At 38.0% G+C, this 24,226-nt stretch overlaps 1 protein-coding gene and 1 pseudogene across 7 annotated transcripts in view; one reads left to right on the top strand and one right to left on the bottom strand.

Annotated features, from left to right (window-relative positions):
* cntln (centlein) overlaps positions 1–24,226 on the top strand; it is a 256,558-nt gene that overhangs the window by 67,058 nt on the left and 165,274 nt on the right. For 6 of the 7 annotated variants that reach the window (XM_062971885.1, XM_062971887.1, XM_008103175.3 and 3 more), the window contains 3 exons: positions 10,280–10,414; positions 11,039–11,218; positions 14,030–14,163. In XM_062971885.1, the coding sequence (XP_062827955.1) occupies positions 10,280–10,414; positions 11,039–11,218; positions 14,030–14,163 (449 nt within the window). Of the gene's footprint in view, positions 1–10,279; positions 10,415–11,038; positions 11,219–14,010; positions 14,164–24,226 lie in introns of those variants that run through there. The other variant, XM_008103177.3, reaches the window with a different exon arrangement.
* LOC134297209 (U2 spliceosomal RNA) lies at positions 9,857–10,005 on the bottom strand (annotated as a pseudogene).

The raw sequence follows: 24,226 nt of genomic DNA, 5'->3' as shown, positions 1-24,226 counted from the left end.
AGTCGGTAAGCTATTGGCTGCCAGTCTCCAGTACAGAAAGGAACAGGTAATTACACTGAATCTGTATATGCTGTTGGCCTATAGACATTTTTTTTTTGGGGGGGGGGGGAGAACTAAATCACTGAAATGTTGGGTCGTTGCTGAACTTGATCTCAAAACTACAGATAGCTCACATTTGCTAGTGCTGTTTTGGGAATCTTACTCCCAACTCCATGCCCTCTGAAGCAAGAAAAGGACAGCAAATCAGAAAGAAGCAGAATTAAGGCGTGAACTCACAATGGATGTTATCCAGTTAGTGGCACACAGAGGTGTAATTATCTTATATGCGTGTGCCTTTTTGTGCTCACTGTAGAGCAGGCTCATCCAACCTGTGGCCTACACAAAATCGTAAACTTACTTAATACATTAGATTTCATTTTTGGAACTTGGTTGCAGTTTTCAAGTGCAAACTTTGTAGGCAACATAATGTAATAAAATAATCAGAGTATATTACATCTAAAAATATCAGAGCATTATCTGTAATCCAGATTATAAATGCAAACAGTTCAGACGGAAGACTTGCTTGACCATTTTAAAAGACCTTCTGAAAGGGGCAGCAAATATAGGATTATTATGTGAGATTTTTTTTTTTTGCTTGTCCGTGGTATTATGAAAACTATTTATGGACTTTTATTGTTCGGGCTGGGTGGTGTCAATGGTGTGAGAAGTCTCATAATAAAAAAAGGAAATAAAAACAGGTGTATGTATGGTCCTATCCTTCTCCATTTCCTGACAAGAAATCACTTTCACCTGTCTCACCACAACCTGCCATGCTTTGCCCTATAGTAATAACAGGAATTTGCTGCTCGGCCAGGCAAGAAACCTGGTGTGGCAGCCAGCGCAGTGGAAGATAGTGGCTTGAACATCAGGCAACAGCTTTGGAGACCAGGATTTAAATCCCTGCTCAGCTATGGAAATATGCTAGGTAACCTTGAGCAAGCCACATTCTCAGCCTCAGAGAGAGGCTAAGGCAAACACCCGCTGAATATAGCCGATCAACATCACTGTGAGGGTGCAGTGAATGATGGATGGTCATGAGTTTTCTTGTTTTTCTGTCCAAATTGCCCAGTTCCACCTGTGTCCAGTTTATGATGCCAGCAGTATATCTTATGACAGGTATGGCCCAGGTGTTTATTATTATTATTATTATTATTATTATTATTATTATTATTATTATTATTATTATTATTCTCATGAATAAGTATAAAATAGTGACCAAAAATCCCTGGGCCAAGCAAGTACTATGCCTTAATTCTTATTTTAAAAAGGCACTATCTCTAAGTAAAATGGAAAAAGATGATAGCCTAGTCCATTCCAAGAGAACCTAAAATAATCACTAACTTTCTCTACACTCTCTGCCACATCACTGCTTTTGAGATGTGAGGAGAGGCGAGTAAAATAAATTATTATTATTGTTGTCATTATTAGAGTGGCTGGGCAAGAAAATGACAATGGCGGCCAGAAGTGGCTTCCTCCCTGTGGCGACACTGGTTCTTTCCCCTCTCTGTGGAGTGACCATTGATATAGTCATGGTTCATATCAAAATCCACAATTTTTGCCCCTAAATCTGCCCTTGATTATATGTGAGGTTGACACATGTGAGTGTATACAGTAATTTCCCTGCCTGAGTTGTTGGCGTCATTGACATGATAATAATCAAAATAGAGAGGAAGAGCTCTGTTCACAGTTATTTTTGTTAGCTCTAGGCCAGTGGTTCCCAACCTGTGGGCAAAAAATAAGGTCCACGAGACATGTGGGAAAATCAGCTCTAAATTATTAAATATGCTTTTCGGTGGACGAGCAGATGGAGACTACTGGATGGCATATGTTTTGTATCAGAAATTAGAGCTGATGTGGTTTATCCAATGCAATTCTCTAAATCAGTACCCCAAATAACAAAAACGAATCTAAAGTTGGCCAAAAACTTCAGTAGCCATGCTGTTTATTGTCATCCATAGTCCATTGGAGCTTACCTATGTTAGATTTATAGTCAATGCAAAAGAGAAGGGGAATATTCTCTATTCTGCCTTGGTCAGACCACACCTGGAATACTGTGTCCAATTTTGGGCACCGCAGTTGAAGGGAGATGTTGACAAGCTGGAAAGCGTCCAGAGGAGGGCGACTAAAATGATTAAGGGTCTGAAGAACAAGCCCTATGAGGAGCGGCTTAAAGAGCTGGGCATGTTTAGCCTGCAGAAGAGAAGGCTGAGAGGAGACATGATAGCCATGTACAAATACGTGAAAGGAAGTCACAGGGAGGAGGGAGCAAGCTTGTTTTCTGCTGCCCTACAGACTAGGACACGGAACAATGGCTTCAAACTACAGGAAAGGAGATTCCACCTGAACATCAGGAAGAAGAACTTCCTCACTGTGAGAGCTGTTCGACAGTGGAACTCTCTCCCCCGGGCCGTGGTGGAGGCTCCTTCTTTGGAGGCTTTTAAGCAGAGGCTGGATGGCTATCTGTCGGGGGTGCTTTGAATGCGATTTCCTGCTTCTTAGCAGGGGGTTGGACTGGATGGCCCATGGGGTCTCTTCCAACTCTACTATTCTATGATTCTATGATTCTATGAATAAATCTGTCTCCTTTTACCTTTGACATTGTTAGCTCCTGACTGTCAGCTTCCCCAATTAGTCCCTTCTGGGTAAGGAGCAATTCACTTACATTGAGGTGCAAAACATGTAGCACTGGGATTTTTCTCACCAAAACAGAAAGAAAAACCCTTTGAATCTGCATAGAACAAAAATTTCATTTTAAACAAAACAGAGTGATAATATGGTAAATAACCAATCAATAATCACGCCAACCCCTATGTGTTTATACATTTTTATTTTATTTTATTGAGGTAAAAAGCAGCTCACAGCAGAATAAAACAAAACAAGAAGACATAGTAGTCGTGTATAAATATGTGAAAAGATACCATAAGGAAGAGGGGGCAGGCTTGTTTACTGCTGTCCTGGAAACCAGGACTGTGAACAAAGGGTTCAAATTACAGGAAAGACTATTCCACCTGAACATTAGGAAGAACTTCCTGACTGTAAGAGCTGTTGAGCAATGGAACTCTGCCTCGAAGTGTAGTGGAAGCTCCTTCCTTGGAAAATTTTAAACTTAATAGTATTTCAATGGGAAGTGGGGGCCTGATTTTTGCTGATGAGATAGTCGAGTTAATTAGGATTGTTGTTGTGTTTTCAAGTCGTTCCTTAGGGAAACAATAGATAGAAAGTTTAGGGGGTGGGGGGTGGGTAAATGACCTTGGAGGGTTGCATCCAGCCCACAGGCCTTAGTTTGGAGACCCCTAATTTAATGTATGATCATTGGTTATTTTCTGGTTTTTTAAGTTGTTACATTACAATTTATGGAAGATATTTCTGGTTTTTGTCTTGCTATGAAAAAGCATCTTTTAAAAATGAGTTACTATTTTGAGCAACTGTGTAGTATATGGAATATTTTTATTCTTAAGCCATGTTTTTGTGACTGTAACGTGGTGTCATATGGTTATATGGCCCACGTTAATCTGTTTAATAATTTAGATAGATTATTCTAAGTATTCATTTTCCTCCAATTAAAATAGTTGACTTTCCACCTCCACCAACATTTCGTGCCCTAAGCTTTCACAGTTGTAGTGTGGCTATGTTTAGGCATATGTCCTTCTTTAAGACCAGTATCATCATTAAAACTGGTTAAAAATGTGAATGCATTAGTTTTTGGTTCAATATGTAATAAAATAGTAAAAAAGATCAAAAAGTAAAATCTGTTTGAAAATTTAAAATTATCGTGTGAACAAACAGTGCTTTTAATATATGCAAACAAAGCAATGTTAGGATCAAACCAAGTTACACCTAATATATTTCATATTTCAAAAGCAGCCAAGTGCCTTTATAACAATGCAGATTAAAAATATATTGCACAAGTTCTTAATTTTTCCCAAAATGTTAAGGTTATTTGGCCATGGTTTGGAATTTGAGGGGTATCTTGTCTGGTGGGAAGTGGAAGTGGGCTATGCCAACCCTTACCCTGCATCTTGTGGGAGGGAGGCAGCCTGATATGTGCATCTTTTCAATCCTGTTGGCCTACTTTATCAAAATCTTTGGTTAATTGAATACCATACCTCAAGGTCCACTTCCATAACATTCACATATAGACCATGCACCCTTGTATGAACCAGTCCATAAACAAGATAGAAACCATACAGTTTAACTACAGCTGTGAGAATTTTGGGATATTATCTGTCTTGTTAGCCACAGTTTTATGTTTTGATGTCTATGCACACCAATACTGGATTTAATTCTTATTCAAGATAAGAATATTTCTTATTCAAAATATTTCTGCTATGCTTCTATATAGTTTTCCTCTGAAGAGAGGATATGTATGGTTTATCCTAATTCATATTCAAGTATGAATGTATTTATCGTAGGCATCCTGGGTTTGTTGGCTTGACACTGCTATCCAACATATCTCTAAGTCTGTATAGCTGTAAAATAGAGTATTTGAAGGCCCCGTTCAGTGGGACTTCAAGGGTCATACTCTGCAGATCCTCAGATCTCCAGGAAAGGGATGTGTATGTTTGTTCCTGAAAAATCCTCAGCAGTCAACAAAAACATGATGTTGATAAAGTTACTTTTCTTTAATATCCTTTCTTGAAAAAATAAACTCTTTGGTGATTATGTAAAATCTTAATCCATTTATCTTATGACTTCTAGTTGATTACCCTCTGCTTCTTAGAATAGCAGTGTGCTGATATCACTTCGGGACCGGGTTGGGAACATTCAGGATCAAACTTCTAGTCATATTATTCCATACAGCCCCCAATACCTTGGCTGGATGTATTCTATCTTTGCATCTTGCATCGGTGGCTTTATTGTTTTCTTGTTTCTCCTCTGTGATCTGTGCAATAGTAGTCAAAGAAATGTTTAGAAACAATACATTTTTTCTCAATAGATAAAAATTAAGGATGAACATAAGTACACCAAACCTTTACCTTCTCTTTTATATCACTGTTATTTAATTAGCTTTCAGTTTTGATCTGAAATGACTCAAACTAATCTTTTTGTCCTAGACCTTGTAATCTTTCAAAACCTTATCAACCAATTATACTCCAGAGGGGTTAAAATAGTACTAGCTGCCTCATTATCTCCACTTGAAAATCTTCGCCTTGCTGTGCAAATCTATACTAAAGCCCCTTTTAATAGGTCCAATTGAAAGAAACATAACTCTAGCTTCAAGCATTAATTAACATTAATACATTTTGTTCTTGACTGTTACCTAGCCTATTTATTCATTCTATTTTACACCTTGATTAAATTAAAAATCATATTGTAAAAGATATTACTGTAACATTAACTTCTTTATTTTCTCAAAGATGGAACCTCAGTAAAATGCTAGAGGTAAAATCGGAATAGTTCAACAAACAAAAAGAGTTATCAACTTATCAAGTTATTAGTCTTAAAAAAGGTAACTGTAAGAAGTGAAATATGATTTTGATAAGCTTAAACAGGTATCCACAAAATAGGGACTTTGGGTTGACTATTCCAAAGCAGCACACACATCTGTATTGGTTAAGATATCAGGCATATTTATTACAATTCCCCTTAATTGTGAATTCAGTTTGTGAATACTTCCAGGATTAGAATCAAAAGGTCAGGTAGGAAATAAGAGAGTTGTCAGAACTAAGAAACAAGGGTGAGCTATTCTAAATTTTCTAAAGTGCAAAAATAAATTTAAAAATCACGTAAAAATTTAAGGAAAGTCTGCCTAGTAAGGATTGAGAATATCCATAAGGGTGGCACATAATGTTTTTGCCATTTGGAAAAGAGCACTGGACAACTGTATCTTTATGTGGAAATCCATATACACATACACATACCTATACAGACACACATAGAATTTCATATTTTCCTATATAGATATTGAAGAGAGAAATTGCCAACTCAGTGATGTTATGTTTTTATGTTTTTATAAAATGTGGCTGAACTTGACCAGATTGACTACTTGTGACGTGCTGGAGAGAACGATTTTCCTGTGTCTGATGCCTTCAAGTTGTATATAGTTGCCTATTTAGAATTAAAACTTTTCCTCTGTGATGAGTCATGGGCCATGTAGTCCCGTTCATGGCACTGTAGTTCCAGATGAAGAGGAGAACTTGGGTTTTTCACCGTCTCAGTCAGAATTGGAACCTTCCCAGCCAGATTTGGGAACCTTGCACCTGCAAGAGATTTGTCTTCCAGAAATCTGTCAAACAAGCCCTGAGTCTAAATCTCCTGTGTTTTCTCGCCACGAGTTTTGTAAACAACAGAGAGGAGTTCAAGCGGCCTCTCGTAGGAGTGCTAGGATAGCTGCTAAGAATTCAGCTGATTAAGCCTGCTTTCCATGGGAAACCTTAAGGAGTCATGCATCTGGACTCAGAGATTAGCTTTCGTTTCTGGTTCCCCAGAGAACTGCTCTTTGGTGGGAAAACTAGACCCTATTTAGGTGTTTTACCCACAAAGGGATTTTGCGGAGTCAATTCGTCAGCTACTGGAGTAAGTTGTGTGTGGACAGCGCGCTCCGTTTCCAAGCCTCGTTCCTGTTTCAAGCCTTGTTCCTGATTCCAAGCCTTCGCTCCGTTTCCAAGCCTTCGTTCCCGTTTCCAGCCTTGTTTACCTCCACGGACCTTGCCTTGTTTTCCGGATTTTGCCAAGTAATTCCACGGATCTTGTTCTCGCTCCTCGTTCCTTGTTGCCTTGTATTAAGCCTTGTTTCAAGTTATTTCCTAGCCTTGCTCAAGTTCATGGACTAAAGGACCTTGTCATCTCCCCTCACTTTGCCTGGCAAAGTGAGTGTTTCGGTTATTGGATTACAACTTTGGACCTTAATATTTTATATTGGACATTGTTTCTTTGGACTAATTTTGACCTTTCCTGAAAGGTCTACTTCTGAACTATTTCATACACTTGCTTTTATTAACTTTATATATTTCCTTAATAAAGATATTAGATAGATTCTGGCCTCTGTGTATGGTTATTGGTGCTCTGCAGCCTGGGTCGTGACATCCTCTTATAAACCTCTCCTTTCTGTCCCTATTTGTTCCCTGATTACATGATGCACTTATGAGATTTTCCATGAAAAAGCCAAAATTGGATAGAGGGGCAAAACAACCTCTTCACAATATTTAGCACTTTCTCCAACTTCAGGTGTCCTGAATGGGAAGGCTTGTGGTGGCAGCAACTTAGGAAGTAGTTTACAGTGGAAAATTTTCCTTCACTCAGAAGTGTAGGTCATAAGTATGGCTGGGGGGGGGTATTGTGCAGTTGGCTATCTTTTCAATCTAGGTGGCCAACTGCATAGCCCCCCTCCCCATGCCATACTTTGTGCCCCTGAATCCTTCCTCAAATGGTGACTGCAGGTGATGGACAGTATGAGGACTTCCTGATGGAATTGCTTCGATGGAATCACTGAACTCCGTTGACTTAGGGACCATCACATAGGATGGTGGAAGAACCACATACCAAAGAAGGCACTTTGTGACTGCAAATAGATAGATGAAATTTAATTGTTTAAACACTTTTACTATCTTTGTCCACAGACCGCTTATAACCTTTTGGGATAGTGTGAGGCCTGAACTATCCTGTTTTAGATGTTTTCATAGACCTTCTCTCTGTAATCTCTCAAGGAGGCAAGATTCAGACCTGCACCTGCAGGATTTTTATCATCTTTGTGTGAAGCCAGTGAACCTTGGAAGTTAGCATGATGTCTTTTATGCTTGATGGTTGGCCTAATAAAAGATATCACCACAGTGTGTAGTTCAGATTTTGTATTATGGTGAACACAATAGATATATTACACAAAACCTATTTATTCAAATACATACCTGAACAAGAAGGTTTCAGTTTTCCCTAGAATGAGATATCATAAAAGAAGACTATTGAGGCCAGTCGGAAGCCTACTATAACAAATTTTGAGTATATTGTATTTGAAAACAAAATTGCTTGTATCTCTTGTGTCTCAAATACTTTAGTTGGTAATATCCTGTGATGACATTGTGACTTCCGTCTACCCACTTATAGTGGATACCTTTAAATTTCCACAGCCTAGGAATGTAGGTGGGATCTTTGGAAAGCAGAAGTTTACTCTAATTTTCACTAGATCATTGCCCTTCCCATCTGATTAAAATGCTTAGAAGAAGTACAGGCAGTTCCCGAATTACAAACATACAACTTACAAATGACTCATAGTTAAGAATATGGGTGAGACAACAGGAAATGAGAGGAATCTTTCTCTCAGAAAGGAAATTCACTCCTGAAAGAGTTCTTGTGAGGTCTTAGCGGAAGCTATCACCAATCCTTGTTCCCACAAGCCAATTTTTTCAAAATCCAATTATCACGGACAGAAAGTGAGGCGAAATTTTCTGAACAGGGACACAGACAACCAAATGAACGCCACAGGGGTATTAAACCTTCCCTATACTATCCAAAGCTAATACACACACACGCACACACACACACTGGCTGAAGTTACACTTAAAAATGTACCTGTACTGACTTTAAAAGGGAATTGTTATTACCTCCTTACAGCAAGATAGGTTTGCTAAAATCTTCTCAGAATTTCTTTATATTACGATAGGAAAGTTATTAAGGGTGCTAATCTAATCTAGCTCCACTCCTGGGAAGAGCAGAGAATGAGCAGGATATGAAGAGAAGAGGTAGAGAAACATCTCTAAGAGTATCGGTTTACATTTCATAGGGATCAGGTAGGTAGATGTTGAAGGAGGGCACTAAGTCACTCAAACTGTCTACGTTATTACTACTGCTTACTGCAACGCAGTTGTGTCTCTTCAGTGCTAAATGTTGTTTCTCAAGGGAACTCAAGATGGCTACATACCCAATACATGGCAGCAGGTGGCCAAGATTATATTGTTTTGTACAGCCTTTGAGTTGAGTTTGTGCTTTATGTGAAAACTATTTATAAAAATTGTTTTCAGTTGTCACTGAATAGTATTTTATCTGTTTTTAATCTCATATGTAGTGCCTCAGAAGCCCTGGTAGGCTGAAAGACAATAAATAAATTATTTTAATAAATGTATCAGATATCCCTAAAGCATTGGTTCTAGAAACAACTTCTAAAAAGTGACTGCTTCTAGAAAAATCTTGATCATCATTTTGTCCCAAATCATAGTGTAAGGATTAGTTTTCAGACACAATATCTCTCTTCAAAGTATTATGATTTGTTTGGAAATTCAAGAAATTTACATATTTTCTGAAAGCCTCTCAAAGCTCATAGGATCCCTTTCTTTCATGACATTTTCCTCTTTTCATTCCATAGCTTGTGGCAACTGTAATGCAGTACTGTATCTACCACTGACATAACCACTAATAATTAATATTTATCTAACTAATGAAGATTTGAAATGGTTATGTGATGACATAAAGGGTTAGTTAATGGTAATTGGTAGAAGAAGGGGGAGTAGGAAAAAGATTGTGTTTATTAATCTGTCAGATGATGCAAACTATCTTTTGCAAGTAAAGACATATTGTGAACTTCACAAGACAGTGTTTTATCATTGTAAACTTAGGTAAATTCAAAACCACTAATTTTTCATGATGTTATTTTCATGGGATAATTTTTTCAAAGTTATCATTTTTGAAACCTGGTATTATTGAATTCAAATAATAACAATAATAATTTTATTTTTATATCCTGCCACCATCTCCTCGAAGGGACTAGGGCGGCTTACATATGCGGCTTACATACAGGACAAAGCCCAAGGCATATAACAAAGTATATTAAGTAAAACACAATTAAAAGCATAATACATAAAACAATCTAATTAAACAATTAAAAATAGCTGGGTATAAAAATCATTAAAATGTATCAAAACCAAACCACAACAACCAGTAACTAGGGATATGGTGAACATATCAGAATTAGTGACATTATTAAACTGATAAGAACAGATACTATTCTTGATCTTAGCCAAAAGGCCGAGAAGCTTATAAAAATGCAATATTCCTTTTTTGTGCTAATTTTAAGTTTTACCCAGTTAAGATGGGATACATTTTATAGCACCAGGAACGTAATAATATATTTGCCTTATTTATTAATTTGTTAAATAATGATAAAACAAATGATCTCATCAAAATACCACAGAAACAATGGAAGTCAAAGTACAACTAAATCAATTTGTTACATGGAAAATGAAATCTTCATATGATTTGAAGTTGACTCAAATGGTTTTTTTTTCTTTTGAACAATGTTCATTTTTCTTAGCAAACATGTGGACATCAAGAAGAAATAAACAACCTGGTTCAGAGAAAAATGTCTGTAGATGAAGAAAATAGTGCCTTGAAGAGTGAACTCCACATCTTACAGCAGAAATTTAAAGATAAAATCCAGGAACTTAAGGTATATTGACTTGTACATAGCACTGAGATGGCCACAGCTTTGAAGTAGCTCTTTGAGCTGCATCCATCTTTGTGGCATGGAAAGTGACAAGCTCAGAGGAAATATAGCCTTAGGCCCTTGACTGTACCTTCCAGTTCTCGCTCACACACAAAATTCAGAGAAAGATGCTTTAAAGTAGAGAACCCATGCTTTATAACTTTCTGATAAATAGTTAATGATGGAAATGGAGCAAAGAAAGTAGGAGTGTGAAGATGTGGCTTCGTGTAATTAGATTCTGATGGGACTGGCATTATTAATTGATAAAGCCGAGGTCTGGGAGGATATGTCTGTGTGGGTCTCAAAAATAGCTGGGGACAGCATCAAAGGCAGCTTGATCAATTAATGGGCTCTTTGCAAATGTGTACTCATCAAAGCTGTCATCCAGCTAAAAAATATGACCCTTCCACCTGCATGAAAGAGGCCAATAAAAGTACACAGGTGACCTTGGCTATCAAATATAGAAGAAGCTGCTGTGAGGGTAAAACTGCACAGTTTATATTTGCTGATTAGTTCCCACTTTTTTTTTCTCCCTTCTCCCCCTTCTTTTTGTTTTTGTTTATCGGCCCTTGTGGTACTGTTCTACAGGACACTAAGGAGTGTGCACTGAGAAAGGATGAGCAAAGCAGACTGGTTATAAAAAATCTGGAGGAGGAAAATGAGGGATTAAGTACACGCTATGCTGACCTGCTAAATGACCTGGAGAAACTGAGGAAGCGGGAGGCACAGTGGAGAATAGAGAAATCTGGCATCGATGCAAAAATAAAGGTATGAGCAGGACGAGGCTCCTGGATATGATTTCAGAACCAGCTTCTCACAGGCTTTATGCTACATGTTATTTTCTTTAAATAACAAGTTATATATTCATAACTACCAATGGGGACTGACATTCATTTACATTCCTTCACTTAAGACCCAAAGCTTTTTAAAAATTGATGTTGCAAAGCAGGAAACTGACTTCAAATAGCCACCCTAAAATGTAATCATTAAATAATAAAAGATATTTCATTCAAATATAAACATGTATTTTTAAAGAAAAATATCTGGAAAGACTCCTGTCACTCCAGGATTCCCCCTCCTCCCAACTTGCTGCTATTGGCAGAAAAATCCTGTGCACAAGATAATAAGAAGACCCTTGCTGGAGCCGACCCTGGGGTCCATCCAGTTAAGCTCTCTGTTTCCCATAGCTGCTTGCCAGATCGCTTTTGGAAGCATGTTCTACAGAGATCAATGAGACTTATTCCCAGCTAATTTTTTCATAGAAATGTTTTGTTTCATTATATTATATTGTTGCCATGTACACACCATGTTGTAATTATGGCTAAACTTCGTAATACTTTTCCTATTATCCTTTAGAAGATTTCACTGATGATGAACTGTTCTTATCTGGTATAATATTACTTAAAATATTTGCAGCATTAATTAAAGATGTACTGCTTCTTTGCCATTTTATTAGTGTGCCACATACATATAGATCTTAGTGTATGCATGTTTATAGGAATATGTCACTGAATTGTTCTGTGTTGGATCTAGGGTTATTTAAGATCCAGATTGTTCTGACTTAATAATATTCTAGTTGATTGTGTACAAACTAAACATAGGCTATCATGTTATATAACTTTTTTATTTTTCCAATAGAGATGTGTTGATAAAGCATAATGCAATAGTAAACCATTTATAAGAAATATCAATATTCTAAGAGATACATATTTATCAATATTACCAATCAAAAATATATTTTTAAAAGATTCTAACAAATTGTAATCTTCCCTTCGGTGATTATAACAGTGGCTAGAGGCACTGTTTACAAAGTGTGTCATCCTTCCTGGAAGGACAAGTCCCAAAGACAGGGTAGTAAGAGTCCTGTTTGGATCATTGGCCATTGACCTGTAGAATGCCTCAGGGCTCTGTTCTATTTCTTGTTATTCAAGATCTACATGAGACTGTCCCAAAATTTGGACTTTGATGTCACCAGTATGCCAATAACAGTTAACTATTTCTTCTTTCTACTGATCTTCAGGGATGCTGCATTCGTTCTAAACCAGTGTCTGGCAGTAATTGATTGGAAGAGAACAAATAATTCAAAGATTAATCTAGATAAAACGAAGGTGGTCCTGGTCAATAAAAAGACAGATCAGGGGCTAGGGATTCAGGTTGTGCACTTCCTTTTGAAATCTTGGAGTTTGGATATACTTCAAGGCTCAAATAGGCTTTCCCCATTGCTTGAGATGCTTGATCTAGCCATGTTGGTTCATGTCTTTGCAACATCTCATTTGGATTACTGTAATATGTTCTACATGAAGCTGCTTTTGAGGACTGTTCAGACACTTTGACTAGTATAAAGTGCTGCAGCCAGAGTGTTAACTGTGCTTGGGTACCCGTACTTATACTCCTGTGCCAGGCTGTCTTTGGTCACAACCCAGAATGATGGTTATGATGTATAAACGTCTGTGAGGCTTAGGTCTAGTCTATCTGCATGACTGTATCTGCCAACATGAGACTACCTGGGCCCTGAAATCATCAAGATAATCCCTTCTCTCAGTCCCACCACCTTCATAAGCACAACTGGGGGGAAGCAAGATAAGGTCTTCTCTGTGGCTTCCCCTAGGCTCTGGTACTCTCTTCCCCTCATTGCTGCCCTTCCATTGGTAGACAATGACATTTTTATTGTCATAGGCTTTTAAAACTGGAGGCTTTGAAAGAAACAGATTTAGAGTGTGCTGTATGATTTTACCTGTTTGTAATCTTTTTAAAGTACAGTAGAGTCTCACTTATTCAAGCTAAATGGGCCGGCAGAAGCTTGGATAAGCGAATATCTTGGATAATAAGGAGGGATTAAGGAAAAGCCTATTAAACATCAAATTAGGTTATGATTTTACAAATTAAGCATCAAAACTTCATATTATACAACAAATTTGACAGAAAAAGTAGTTCAATACGCAGCAATGTTATGTTGTAATTACTGTATTTACGAATTTAGCACCAAAATATCACGATATATTGAAAACCTTGACTACAAAAATGGCTTGGATTATCCAGAGGCTTGGATAAGCGAGGCTTGGATAAGTGAGACTCTACTGTATATGTTTTAACTTGTTCTAATATTGTGACTACCTTCATTCTGTTTTAATGTTGCCTGTTGCCTGTTTGTAGCTATTTTGTACTTATTTAAATTGTGAGCTGTCTTGAGCCCCAATTTTGTGGAAAGAGCAAGGTATATGTAACGGTAACAATACCAATTGCTGCTGTGCTGTTGTTGAGAAACCCAACTGCTCAATTATCATATGCATTACTACAGGGCACAGTATCTATGGTTGAGTTGTCCAAGCTGTATATTATAATTCTTTAATTGTAATAACTTTGTTTTACTATTTATATATTTTTAAAAAATGAACCTCAATTCCAAATAAATTCATTTTATTGGGTTTAAAGTAAGAAGGTATTCTTTTCTTATTTCTTTTAGCTTAATACTAATACTAGTTATTCTGCTGTTATAATTTCTTTCTATAAGGTATATATGTATATGTGCACCAACATTAATATTTGTTGTTTTTTAATAGAGTAACGTATGTATTCCAGAATTTAGAAGCTGATTTAACTGATGCGAGGGGACAAATGGAAGTCTTGCATGGTCGATGCAATGATCTGGCATCTCAGCTGGGCATTAAACAAACTGAATTAACAGAAAAAGATTTGGATATGGCCAAAACTAGGTATGTATGCCATGTTTTTACAAGGAGCTTGTGAACGTTCTCATGATAATGAATATAGTCATGGGTCAAATAATTTTGAGCTGGTAGAAAATCCATCCTAATGCCTTTCACATTACAGAAACTGTTTAGGATGTCTGTTGTTCATACAGGCTATCATAGTGCCTTTTGGCTTCTGTGAGACATTATTTTAAAAGCATACATCTTTAATTAGCATTGGGTCAGAGAGTTCTCAGTCTCCACTGAAAGTCACAAAGCATCAATATGATTAGTAACATAAGCAATTAATTTGAGAGGCTAAATGCCTGAAACTGACAAAGTTTGAGGTCTAACTTTCACTTTTTAATTAGAGTTAAGTCTGACAGGTCAGCAGGAGTCTGCTAAAGCTTTAGAACAGTGGTTCTTAGCCTTTTCTTTACCGCAGACCCCCTTTAAATATATTTTATTGTCATGGACCACCAAGACAGAATTCAAACTTTTTAAACCCTAAAGTGCATCAAGGGTTTTCAAATTTCAAGAGAATCAAGAAATAAGTAAATGCTTTCGACCCTAAAGCAAACTTGGGGAAGTTACATTTCTGGACTTCAACTTCCAGTAGTTCCTTGGCATTATGCTAGAGGATAATGGGAATGATAGTCCTCTGGCATTTGATTTCTGCCTTCTTTAGCCAGATGATTCTGCAATGTGCCCCTGTGGGTCATAAGAATTGATGTTGAGGAACTTTAATACTGTGAATGGTGCCTCCTCTCCAGCTGGTATCACTCTTTGCTCACCTTACCTGTCCCTCTCTGCCTTTGCATCAGGTCCACCATTGGGAAAGAGGTTGCTCTTGGCACTGTTGCCCGACATCCCTTCCAAACATCGCCAATTACTGAATCCGTTACCAGGATGACAGCATTGCTATGCAATAGCGCAGTGGTTTTCAGCCTGTGGGTCCCCAGATGTTTTGGCCTTCAACTTCCAGAAATTGTAACAGCAGGTAAACTGGCTGAGATTTCTGGTAGTTGTAGGCCAAAACACCTGGGAACCCCCAGGTTGAGAACTACTGCAATAGTTGATACCATGGAGGTCTCCTGTGCATGAATGCTGTTGCTATTGTAGTGGTGGATACAATGCAAATGACAGGGACTAGAGAAAGAGATTTTTGCACATGTCCACAGACAACAGCTTGAAAACCACTGCTTTGAAACATTGTGATTTGGTTTTATCTGAGCTTTTTTCACATCGTGTTCAGGATTAATACTGTATGTGAAATGTGAGGGAAATGTGAGGCACTCAGGGAGGTTTGTGAAACACAGAAATGACCAATGTATGGTACTGCTAATCCTAATCTGGCTACTCTGTGTGTATGTGTGTGTGTGTGTGCTTGTCGATTTATGGAGACCTCATGACTTTCCTAGGATTTTCCTATGCAAGGAATACTCTGAATGTTTTTTTGAGTTCCTTCCTCTGGGGCTTACATGGGTGTAAATAACTGAGATCTTATACCATCCCAGCAGAAATGCCAAAATAATATATAGTGGTGGAAAATGAGGATGTAGTCCCTTGCAATTTTTCCAAAACCGTTTAGTCACAAACTTGAATGGGAAACTGTTTTTGTTGCTGCATGAATACTCCAGAGAAGGTGTTGTCATCTAGGCTGAAATCTGCAGAATGGAAGTAACTTTCTCCTTTGCTGACTACAACTGGATATTAATCTCTGGAGGAGATCATGCAGTAATGAAGATAGTATTCAATAAAGGGGCATACAATCATCTTTTATCAAGACACTTAAAGATTGTACCATTATAAGCCTCAAATATGGGCTGCTTGTAAAATGATAACTTTGAAACAAAATATATGAGACTTGACATCCATGGTCTGCTTGATAATTTCTATAACTATGGTAAAAAACTGCCTCAGCTACAACATGTTAAAAATATTGAAAATTGAGATATTAACCCATTTTACCCATTTTACTTTCATGTTTAAATGGACTTACCATATATTTCTCCTAAATTATGGTGAAAACTATTAATGTATCGGTCTAGACATTTCAAAGAAAGAATTATTCATTATTTTGCTGGTGTTTTGATTAGCAATGCAAATGTTTTTAGAAAAGTGATCCGTGATGTTGAGCAGCATCACCAGTGTGTCTTGCTTGTAACTTACCTTCTATACATCCATACCCATCTTCTGATGTTCAGATCCAGATCTATATGATTAGGATGGAGTACTCTAATCAGATCAGCAAATCTGTTTCCCATTGATCTTATCCTGTATTGTAGCATGAGGACATCATTAACTGGCAGGATGTGTTCAGGGATATAGAGTCAGCTGCTATCATCCTTATTATACTGGTTCAATGCAGAGGTGTTTGAGCAGAGTGGATGGCGTGTGACCTAATGGATTGCAGCTTCCATCATCCTAGAAAATTGCCTATGGTAGGCCTGATGGAAATTGTATCTATCAAACCCCGTAGGGCCACATATTGCCTACAAGACTGAATCAAATAGGTGTTTACATTATTTATTTGGATTTGAAACTCCTAACATAATAAATAAGAGAAAAATGTGCCTTCACTAAATATTAGTATTTAATTCTTAGTAATGATAAAACAAGGTGGATGGGATGGTAGTGCATAGAAAAGAAATAATAATCAAGGGGATGCCATGCTCTTCTTGCATATCACTTCTTTTAATCCAGTTTTACTCATTTCAAAACATAAAAACCATGTATGTGGGTTAAGGTTTGTGAGCTTAGTTGTGTAACTTGATATTCTGTACAAGAGTCACTTGTAGAAGCTGCAGCACTAGCCTACAAATTCTCTTAAAGATAAATAATTAAGCAACCCAGTCATGCTCAAAATCAGTATATTCCCCAAATCAACACTGCAAAGGTGCTCTGTGTCTTGATGCTTCTAAAAAAATCTGTAAAACAGATTATTTTCAGAAGTTTGCTTGACATGTTTTGTTCTTAGCACTATTGTCAATTAAAATGATGTTAGGAAATAAAGTAGAAAGTATTCTATTCTAAATCATTAACAAAAGTAACATTCTTCTAATGTATCAGAGAAGGACCCACATATCTTCCACTGTCTAACCCAGTTATGAGGAATGTTGGCCTTCCAGATGTTTTGAACTTCAGCTCCCAGAAGTCCGAGCCAGCATGGGCAATTGTATGGGCTTGTAGGGTGTGTGCTTTAAAATATCTAAAAGACTAAAGATTATACATCTTTCTTTTAGTCCAGTCTCCCAGTTGCTGATGTGAACAACAAACAGGATGAGTACAGTAACAGAAAGATTCCTCTACCAATAAAGAACTTGGAAGAAACTAGTTAAAATTAATAGATTAACTGTAATTCTCTTTCCACCTGATAGCAAGGATTATAATGAAATTACATTGGTAACTCACTGTGGAATAATATCATTGCCTTTGCAGTATAATAGTACATTATAACTACTTTCATAGTTATAAGAGAATAACTAAAACTAGAGATTCCTAGAAAGATTATATCAATCAAATCTGTGAATACTCCATCAAGTCTGTATAGGTTAAACCCACAAATGGCAAGGGTCAACTGCACAGTATTTCTATATTGTCTCTCAGTCCACAAGGGCTTTTGAGGTGATCAACAAAATGTATAGTTATGTACAGTAGAGTCTCACTTATCCAACATTCTGGATTATCCAATGCATTTTTGTAGTCAATTTTTTCAATACATCGTGATATTTTGGTGCTACATTTGTAAATACAGTAATTACTACATAGCATTACTGCGTATTGAACTACTTTTTCTGTCAAATTTGTTGTAAAACATGATGTTTTGGTGCTTAATTTGTAAAATCATAACCTAATTTGATGTTTAATAGGCTTTTCCTTAATCCTTCCATATTATCCAACATATTCGCTCATCCAATGTTCTGCCGGCCCGTTTATGTTGGATAAGTGAGACTCTACTGTACTTGTTTTTTTTCTAGGTGTCTTTAACCTGCATTGCACTATTCATATTGCCCTATGTGGTAGCACTCTATTTTCCTGGGAATTGTTGTTGCTGAGTAGAAACTTGTCACACTATTTAGTCTGCCTGTGAAATAGAATTACATTTTTGAAACCTATTTTTTGTCATTAGAACTCAGACTAGGGGAAGTAGCACATATGGTACATTGGAGATATATGGTTTGGACATGACTATTGCTGACATATTTCACATGCTTCCTGACAGTTACATAAATGCACATTCTTGAGATTCCTTATTGTTAATTATTTACTATTACTGGAGTTAAAACATTAGCCTATTTTGATATCTCGATTCTGGGGCAAAAATAAAAGATTTAACTGGAGTAATGGATTTGCCTATAGGACTTCTGCTCTTGAAATTATGTACTGTAAGGTAAAGGTAAAGGTTTCCCCTGACGTTAAGTCCAGTCATGTCTGACTCTGGGGGTTGGTGCTCATCTCCATTTCTAAGCCGAAGAGTTGGTGTTGTCCATAGACATCTTCAAGGTCATGTGGCTGGCATGACTGCATGGAGCGCCGTTACCTTCCCGCCGGAGCGGTACCTATTGATCTACTCACATTGACATGTTTTCAAACTGCTAGGTTAGCTGGAGCTAACAGCGGCCTCTCACACCGCTCCCGGGGTTTGAACCTGGGACCTTTTGGTCTCCAGCTCAGTGCTTTAACGCACTTCGCCACTGTATACTGTAGTAGGCTGTATTGGACAATAGTAATGTTTACTTTAGTAGGGGAAGAATGCTGTAACTTTATTATTATCTTGCTGGGCTTCCCTTATTACCCTTGTTTGCATGTACAACACAGAGATAATTACATCTCTTAGTTTGGTTTATATATGCAAAAGAAAATACTGTTTTCTTTGATCCATCTCAGTTGAAGTACTTACAAAATTGATTGGTGCACCATACTAGATGAAACAGCAACTGTCCACTTACTGGCAAATCAGTCACCTATGTTCAGGCTCTTTGTTCAGCTTTGTCGTTTAGACATTTACTCATAGGGCATTAACCTCACAATTTATAGATAAATGTGTATCTGAAGTTTGAAATTGTGAGCTTTGAGGTCTCTTTCTTTATAGCCTTTGCTAGGCTCCATTAAAGCTGCTAGACTTTGAAAGGTATCCTGTGATCAACTGCAGTATCCTGCTGCTTAGCTGCTCTACCTCTTCTTACAATGTAATGACTACGCTTTCTATGAAAGTTTGCTCGGCAGGAGAAGGCTTTGACTTCAGCTGCAGTGGGAATGAACAGAGCGGCTGCCTGACCTAACGCTCCTTCTATATATACACACCATAGAAAATCTTGTCTCTATCCCAGTCCAGTGCCTAGCAAATTACCGAAATAGGGAGAAAGGGCAATCATTCTGTACTTAGTTTCTGATCTCGCTTACATTGATATTTGCATTAGGGAAGTATTCATTTCATTTAAGTATATATTGTTATAGCATCTGAGTTCATATATTGGCCTGTGGAAGAGTGAGCTATATGAGCTTAAAGAAATGCCTCATTTGAGATTTGTGAAATCATATTTTCACTGGGAGATCCTTGAACTCGCTGCACAATGTTAAATTAGGAGCTGCTACATGTTAAATTAAATTAAAGGACAGTAAAGAGTCCAGTGGGTACCACAGTTTCAGGCAAAGAACAAACAAGTTAACAATAGAGAAAACTGGCATAAAATTGTTAGTTTGCACATACATTCACAGTGAATGAAACTGAATATTATCCAAGCAGGAGTGCCACAGCAGGAAATCTGCTATTGTCATCAGATCGATCACCATGGAATTTTACAGCTGAGATTTTTAAAAATTAGGCAATTCACCATATAAAAAATCTTGTGGAATTTAAAAACTAATAATTTAGAGTGTTAGTCTGTTGTGCTGTACAAATCCCCATGCTTGATCACTAGTTTTATGGGTGTTATCTGAAATGAACATAGTGATTCACTTAATCTGTCAACTCCTTTGAGTACCTCCCAAAAGATTATTTGTATTTCTAAACTTAATATTGAGAGTTGGGTTGACATCCTGAACATCTTCATGAGCATTCAGAGCTGTTTGTTTTAGCCTTTTTATATACCATTTTGAATCCCATGTTGTGAGAAAGATGGCTAAACAAACAAATACGTAGACTTGGCCTTTTCCCATAAAGATGCTAAGTTGGGCCCATTTTTTGTGTAGAGGTGTAAAAAGGGAGCCAGGGCTTACAGAACAACGCCCTCAGACCTTGTGGTCCATGGGTTCTCACTTCCCCACCCCCTGGTGAGTTGATATTGTTTGCTTATAGCAATGAAGAGGAACAATGTAAGCAGCACCAAGTGAATTGAAAATAGCATTGTGGCAGCTTCCCAGCCTACTGCTCAGATCTTCAGTATTGGGGCCGGGCTGTGGCGCAGGCTGTTGAGCAACCAGCTGCGGCCAGCTGCAACAAATCACTCTGACCAAGAGGTCATGAGTTCGAGGCCAGCTCGGAGCCCCACGTTTGTCTTGTCTTTGTTCTATGTTGAGGCATTGAATGTTTGCCTTATATGTGTAATGTGATCCGCCCTGAGTCCCCTTTGGGGTGAGAAGGGCGGAATATAAATACTGTAAATAAATAAATAAATAAATATTCCCAGGAACTGAGAAGAACATGGAAAAAATCATTTTTATGCCATTCAGAACAACAATCTTGTATATGCAATTCTCCCTTACAGCCCCCCCCCCTTTCCCAGCAGATTGGTTTAGTTGCTGTAGTCAGTGTAGTCTATAACCTTCTTTTATCAAAAGTCTTCCATACCAGTATCAGATATTTTTGCTTCTGCTACCTTAATAACTAGGATTTATTTATTTATTGAAAGCTGATTGATAATGATAATATGCACATGAACCACAGTTTCGAGATATGTTTTTGATAACATAAGTCATCATAGAACATTGAATTCTGAATCTCTTTACGTATTTGTGTTTTAGAGTGCAATGGAAAATTCATAAGGTTAAACTTTGAGACTTCTTCCCTTTCACTTGTGTTAAGAATTGGTCTTTCAAATATTCCTTGCAAATTTTCTATTTTGTGATTTTAGTAATGTAGTAATTTGAGCATTGGAGTATCACTACAGCATTGGAATTCAAACTAGTGTCCAACCATGAAAACCTACTGGTTGACCTTGGGCAAGTCACACCCTTTCAGCCTCAGGGGAAGTCAAAGATAAACCCACACTGAATTAATTTTACTAGAAAAATCCTGTGAGAAGTTTCACTTTTCAAGTCATTTCATAAGTCGGAAACGACTTGAAGGAATGTAACAGCAGCAACAACACAATTATCCCAGGATAATTTCTATTCCTCTCCAGGACAGTATTTCTTTAGATAATAGATATTAGATCCTCTTCACATATGCTTATTACATATAAGCTTTGTAACAAATTATGCTGTTTTAGGAATAACATTCCTGTAGTAGGACATTCTTTTGATGAGTTGATTCTCTTTTTCACCCTGATACTGTTTAAACTAGTTAGATTTCCCAACATCCAGTTTTGAGATCGGCAGCCAGTATTGAAGAGTGTCTCAGAGTGGATGGTTTTTGGCAAAGGTTCTAAACAAGTAGAGCCACCTGACATGGAAATTGTTACATCCCATCATAAATCACATGAACCTGCTACAATGTTTCACAGCTTATACTGAGTGTGATCTTTGGAAGACATTTATAAGGAAGGACTAGGACTGAGGCGACAACATATTCCCTCAGTGATTGAAGGGCTGTCTATTTGATCTGTCAATTTATTGTATCATTTCATTGCTGACATTTCCTGACAACTTCCCAGGGCATTAGTGGTCAGCAACAACATTGTTTGCAAAATCCCAGTACAGTACCCCTATTCTGGAAACCACTTCTATAAGGAACTAGCTGTGCCCGGCCACGCGTTGCTGTGGCGTTGTCTGGTGGTATTGGTGAGAAATTGTTGAGTAGTGGTGGTATTCCTTCTACCATGCAGGAGGACACAATCCAAGCACTCCTGACAGATGGCCATCCAGCCTCTACATAATAATGATGATGAAGAAGAAGAAGAAGAAGATGATGATGATGATAATAATAATAATAATAATAATAATAATAATAATAATAAAAATAATAATAATAATAGAAGCATAGAATCCAAGAGTTTGCAGAGACTCCTAAGGGCCATCCAGCCCAACCCTTTCTACTATGCAGCAGGACACAATCCAAGCATTCACAACACATGGACAATGTATAAAAACTATACACTACTACACAGGGACATAGACCCTACAACAGACATTCAATACCACCACTACCTCTACAAGTTCTCACCAACACCACCAGACAACGCCACAGCAACGCATGGCCGGGCACAGCTAGTAAGATTATAAGTGGGTGATATAGCTGTGTGGAAGGGCCTTGAGTCTACACTGCCATATAATCTAGTTAAAATCAGATAATCTTATAGGGAGTATGGAAGAGGCCTGAGGCCTAACTGTGCCTGTCCCCTGGGCTGAGTAGGTTGCTAGGAGACCAAGTGGGCGGAACTTAGCCCTCTAACTGGCAGCAATTGGATAAAAATAATTATTCCCTTCCCCCTAATTAGGACTTTATTTTTCTTTTCTTTCTGTTGTATCAACCTAGAGCCGTGGATGATGGGTTGTGTTGTCAAATTTCGAGGTTGGGGGGCCTGTAGTTTTGTTGTTTTGTCCGGTGCCCTGATTCCATCACTCTTTTATATATATAGATAGAAGTGCTCTATTGATACATTCCCGGGAAGATAAATTGTCAAACATTATTCCATGTGTAGGGATGAAGCATTCTCAACTTTGTACTCTTTCGATCTAGCTCTGCAGCCATCTCATTGTAAAATTCAGATAACTTCCTGTGCCTTCCATTGTAGCCCTGCTGTTTCCTCACAACAAGTTGGGGAAACCATAGTTGTGGAAAATAAACATTACATTGCTTCTGCTTCAGCAGTACTACTTCCAGCTAAGGGTGATGGTGAGGCCTGAAACTAACATCCCCTCTGTTTTTTCCCAAGCAGGCAGTTTTCATTGTTGGGTGGGCTTCTTCAGAATGAGTCTTTCCTTTTCCCCTCATGGAAGAGGGACAGCTATCATTGAAAGAGGGTGTCCCACAACGAATTTTCTTAGCTTGGCTATTTTAAGGCACACTACTCAGGAAAATCACCATGATTTTGGGTTGCTTTTTGTTCTAGATGTATCAACTACATGTATGGAACTAAATCTACTTCAAGTTTCAAAGGTAGTATTTAAGAGCTCTCTTCCTTCCTTCTTAGTGTTCCTTTTCTTAGTAATTCCATGGAGAGCATCTAGAATACATGGGAAAACAAGTGACCAGCAGAGCTAACATGTCTCTAGTTACGAAATGTGAAAACTAACCAGATATTTTCCGACTGCAAGTTCCACTAGTGGATATACTGGCAACCATCATGTTGTCAGATGTTGTTGAATCCTTTCTTCCTTCTGAAGGCCAACACCACCTTTTTGCTGAAATCCATCTTGGCTACTGGATTAAACGTGACATAAGATGCATGAGAAGGTTAAATTTATTTAAAATGGACGGAGTGTTTTTCCTTCATGGTGTCTGTGAAATCGCACATATGGTAGTAATTTCAGCGCATGCGCAGTAGCTTGGAACTTATAGCAAGCTCTCTCACTTTAAGGCTATGGCCCCACCTGGAAGAGGTCTCTACTTCGTTACAAAATGAAGCGATTGTCCCTCTGCATCCTTCTTTGTTTTCCAAAGCGTTTTTCCCCAGATATTTTCTTGTATCTAAGTAAGATAGCGGTCAGCGGCCCATCTTAGACCTTAGAGGCCTCAACAGATATATTTGAGCTCGTCATTTCCGCATGGTCACGCTTTCCACTATCCTTCCTCTTCTTCCTCGTGGGGCATGGTTCGCCACCATTGACCTGAAAGATGCGTATTTCCACATCGCCATTGCATCCCAGCACCATCCTTGCCTCTCCTTCATGATAGGCGATCGTGCCTTCTGCTTCAGGGTCCTTCCTTTCAGGATCTCTACTGTACCACAGGTGTTCACTAAATGTATGTCGGTGGTGGTGG

The sequence above is a fragment of the Anolis carolinensis genome, chromosome 2 (assembly GCF_035594765.1).
Source record: "Anolis carolinensis isolate JA03-04 chromosome 2, rAnoCar3.1.pri, whole genome shotgun sequence".
NCBI lineage: Eukaryota > Metazoa > Chordata > Lepidosauria > Squamata > Dactyloidae > Anolis > Anolis carolinensis.
This window is presented reverse-complemented; position numbering and strand designations above follow the sequence as displayed.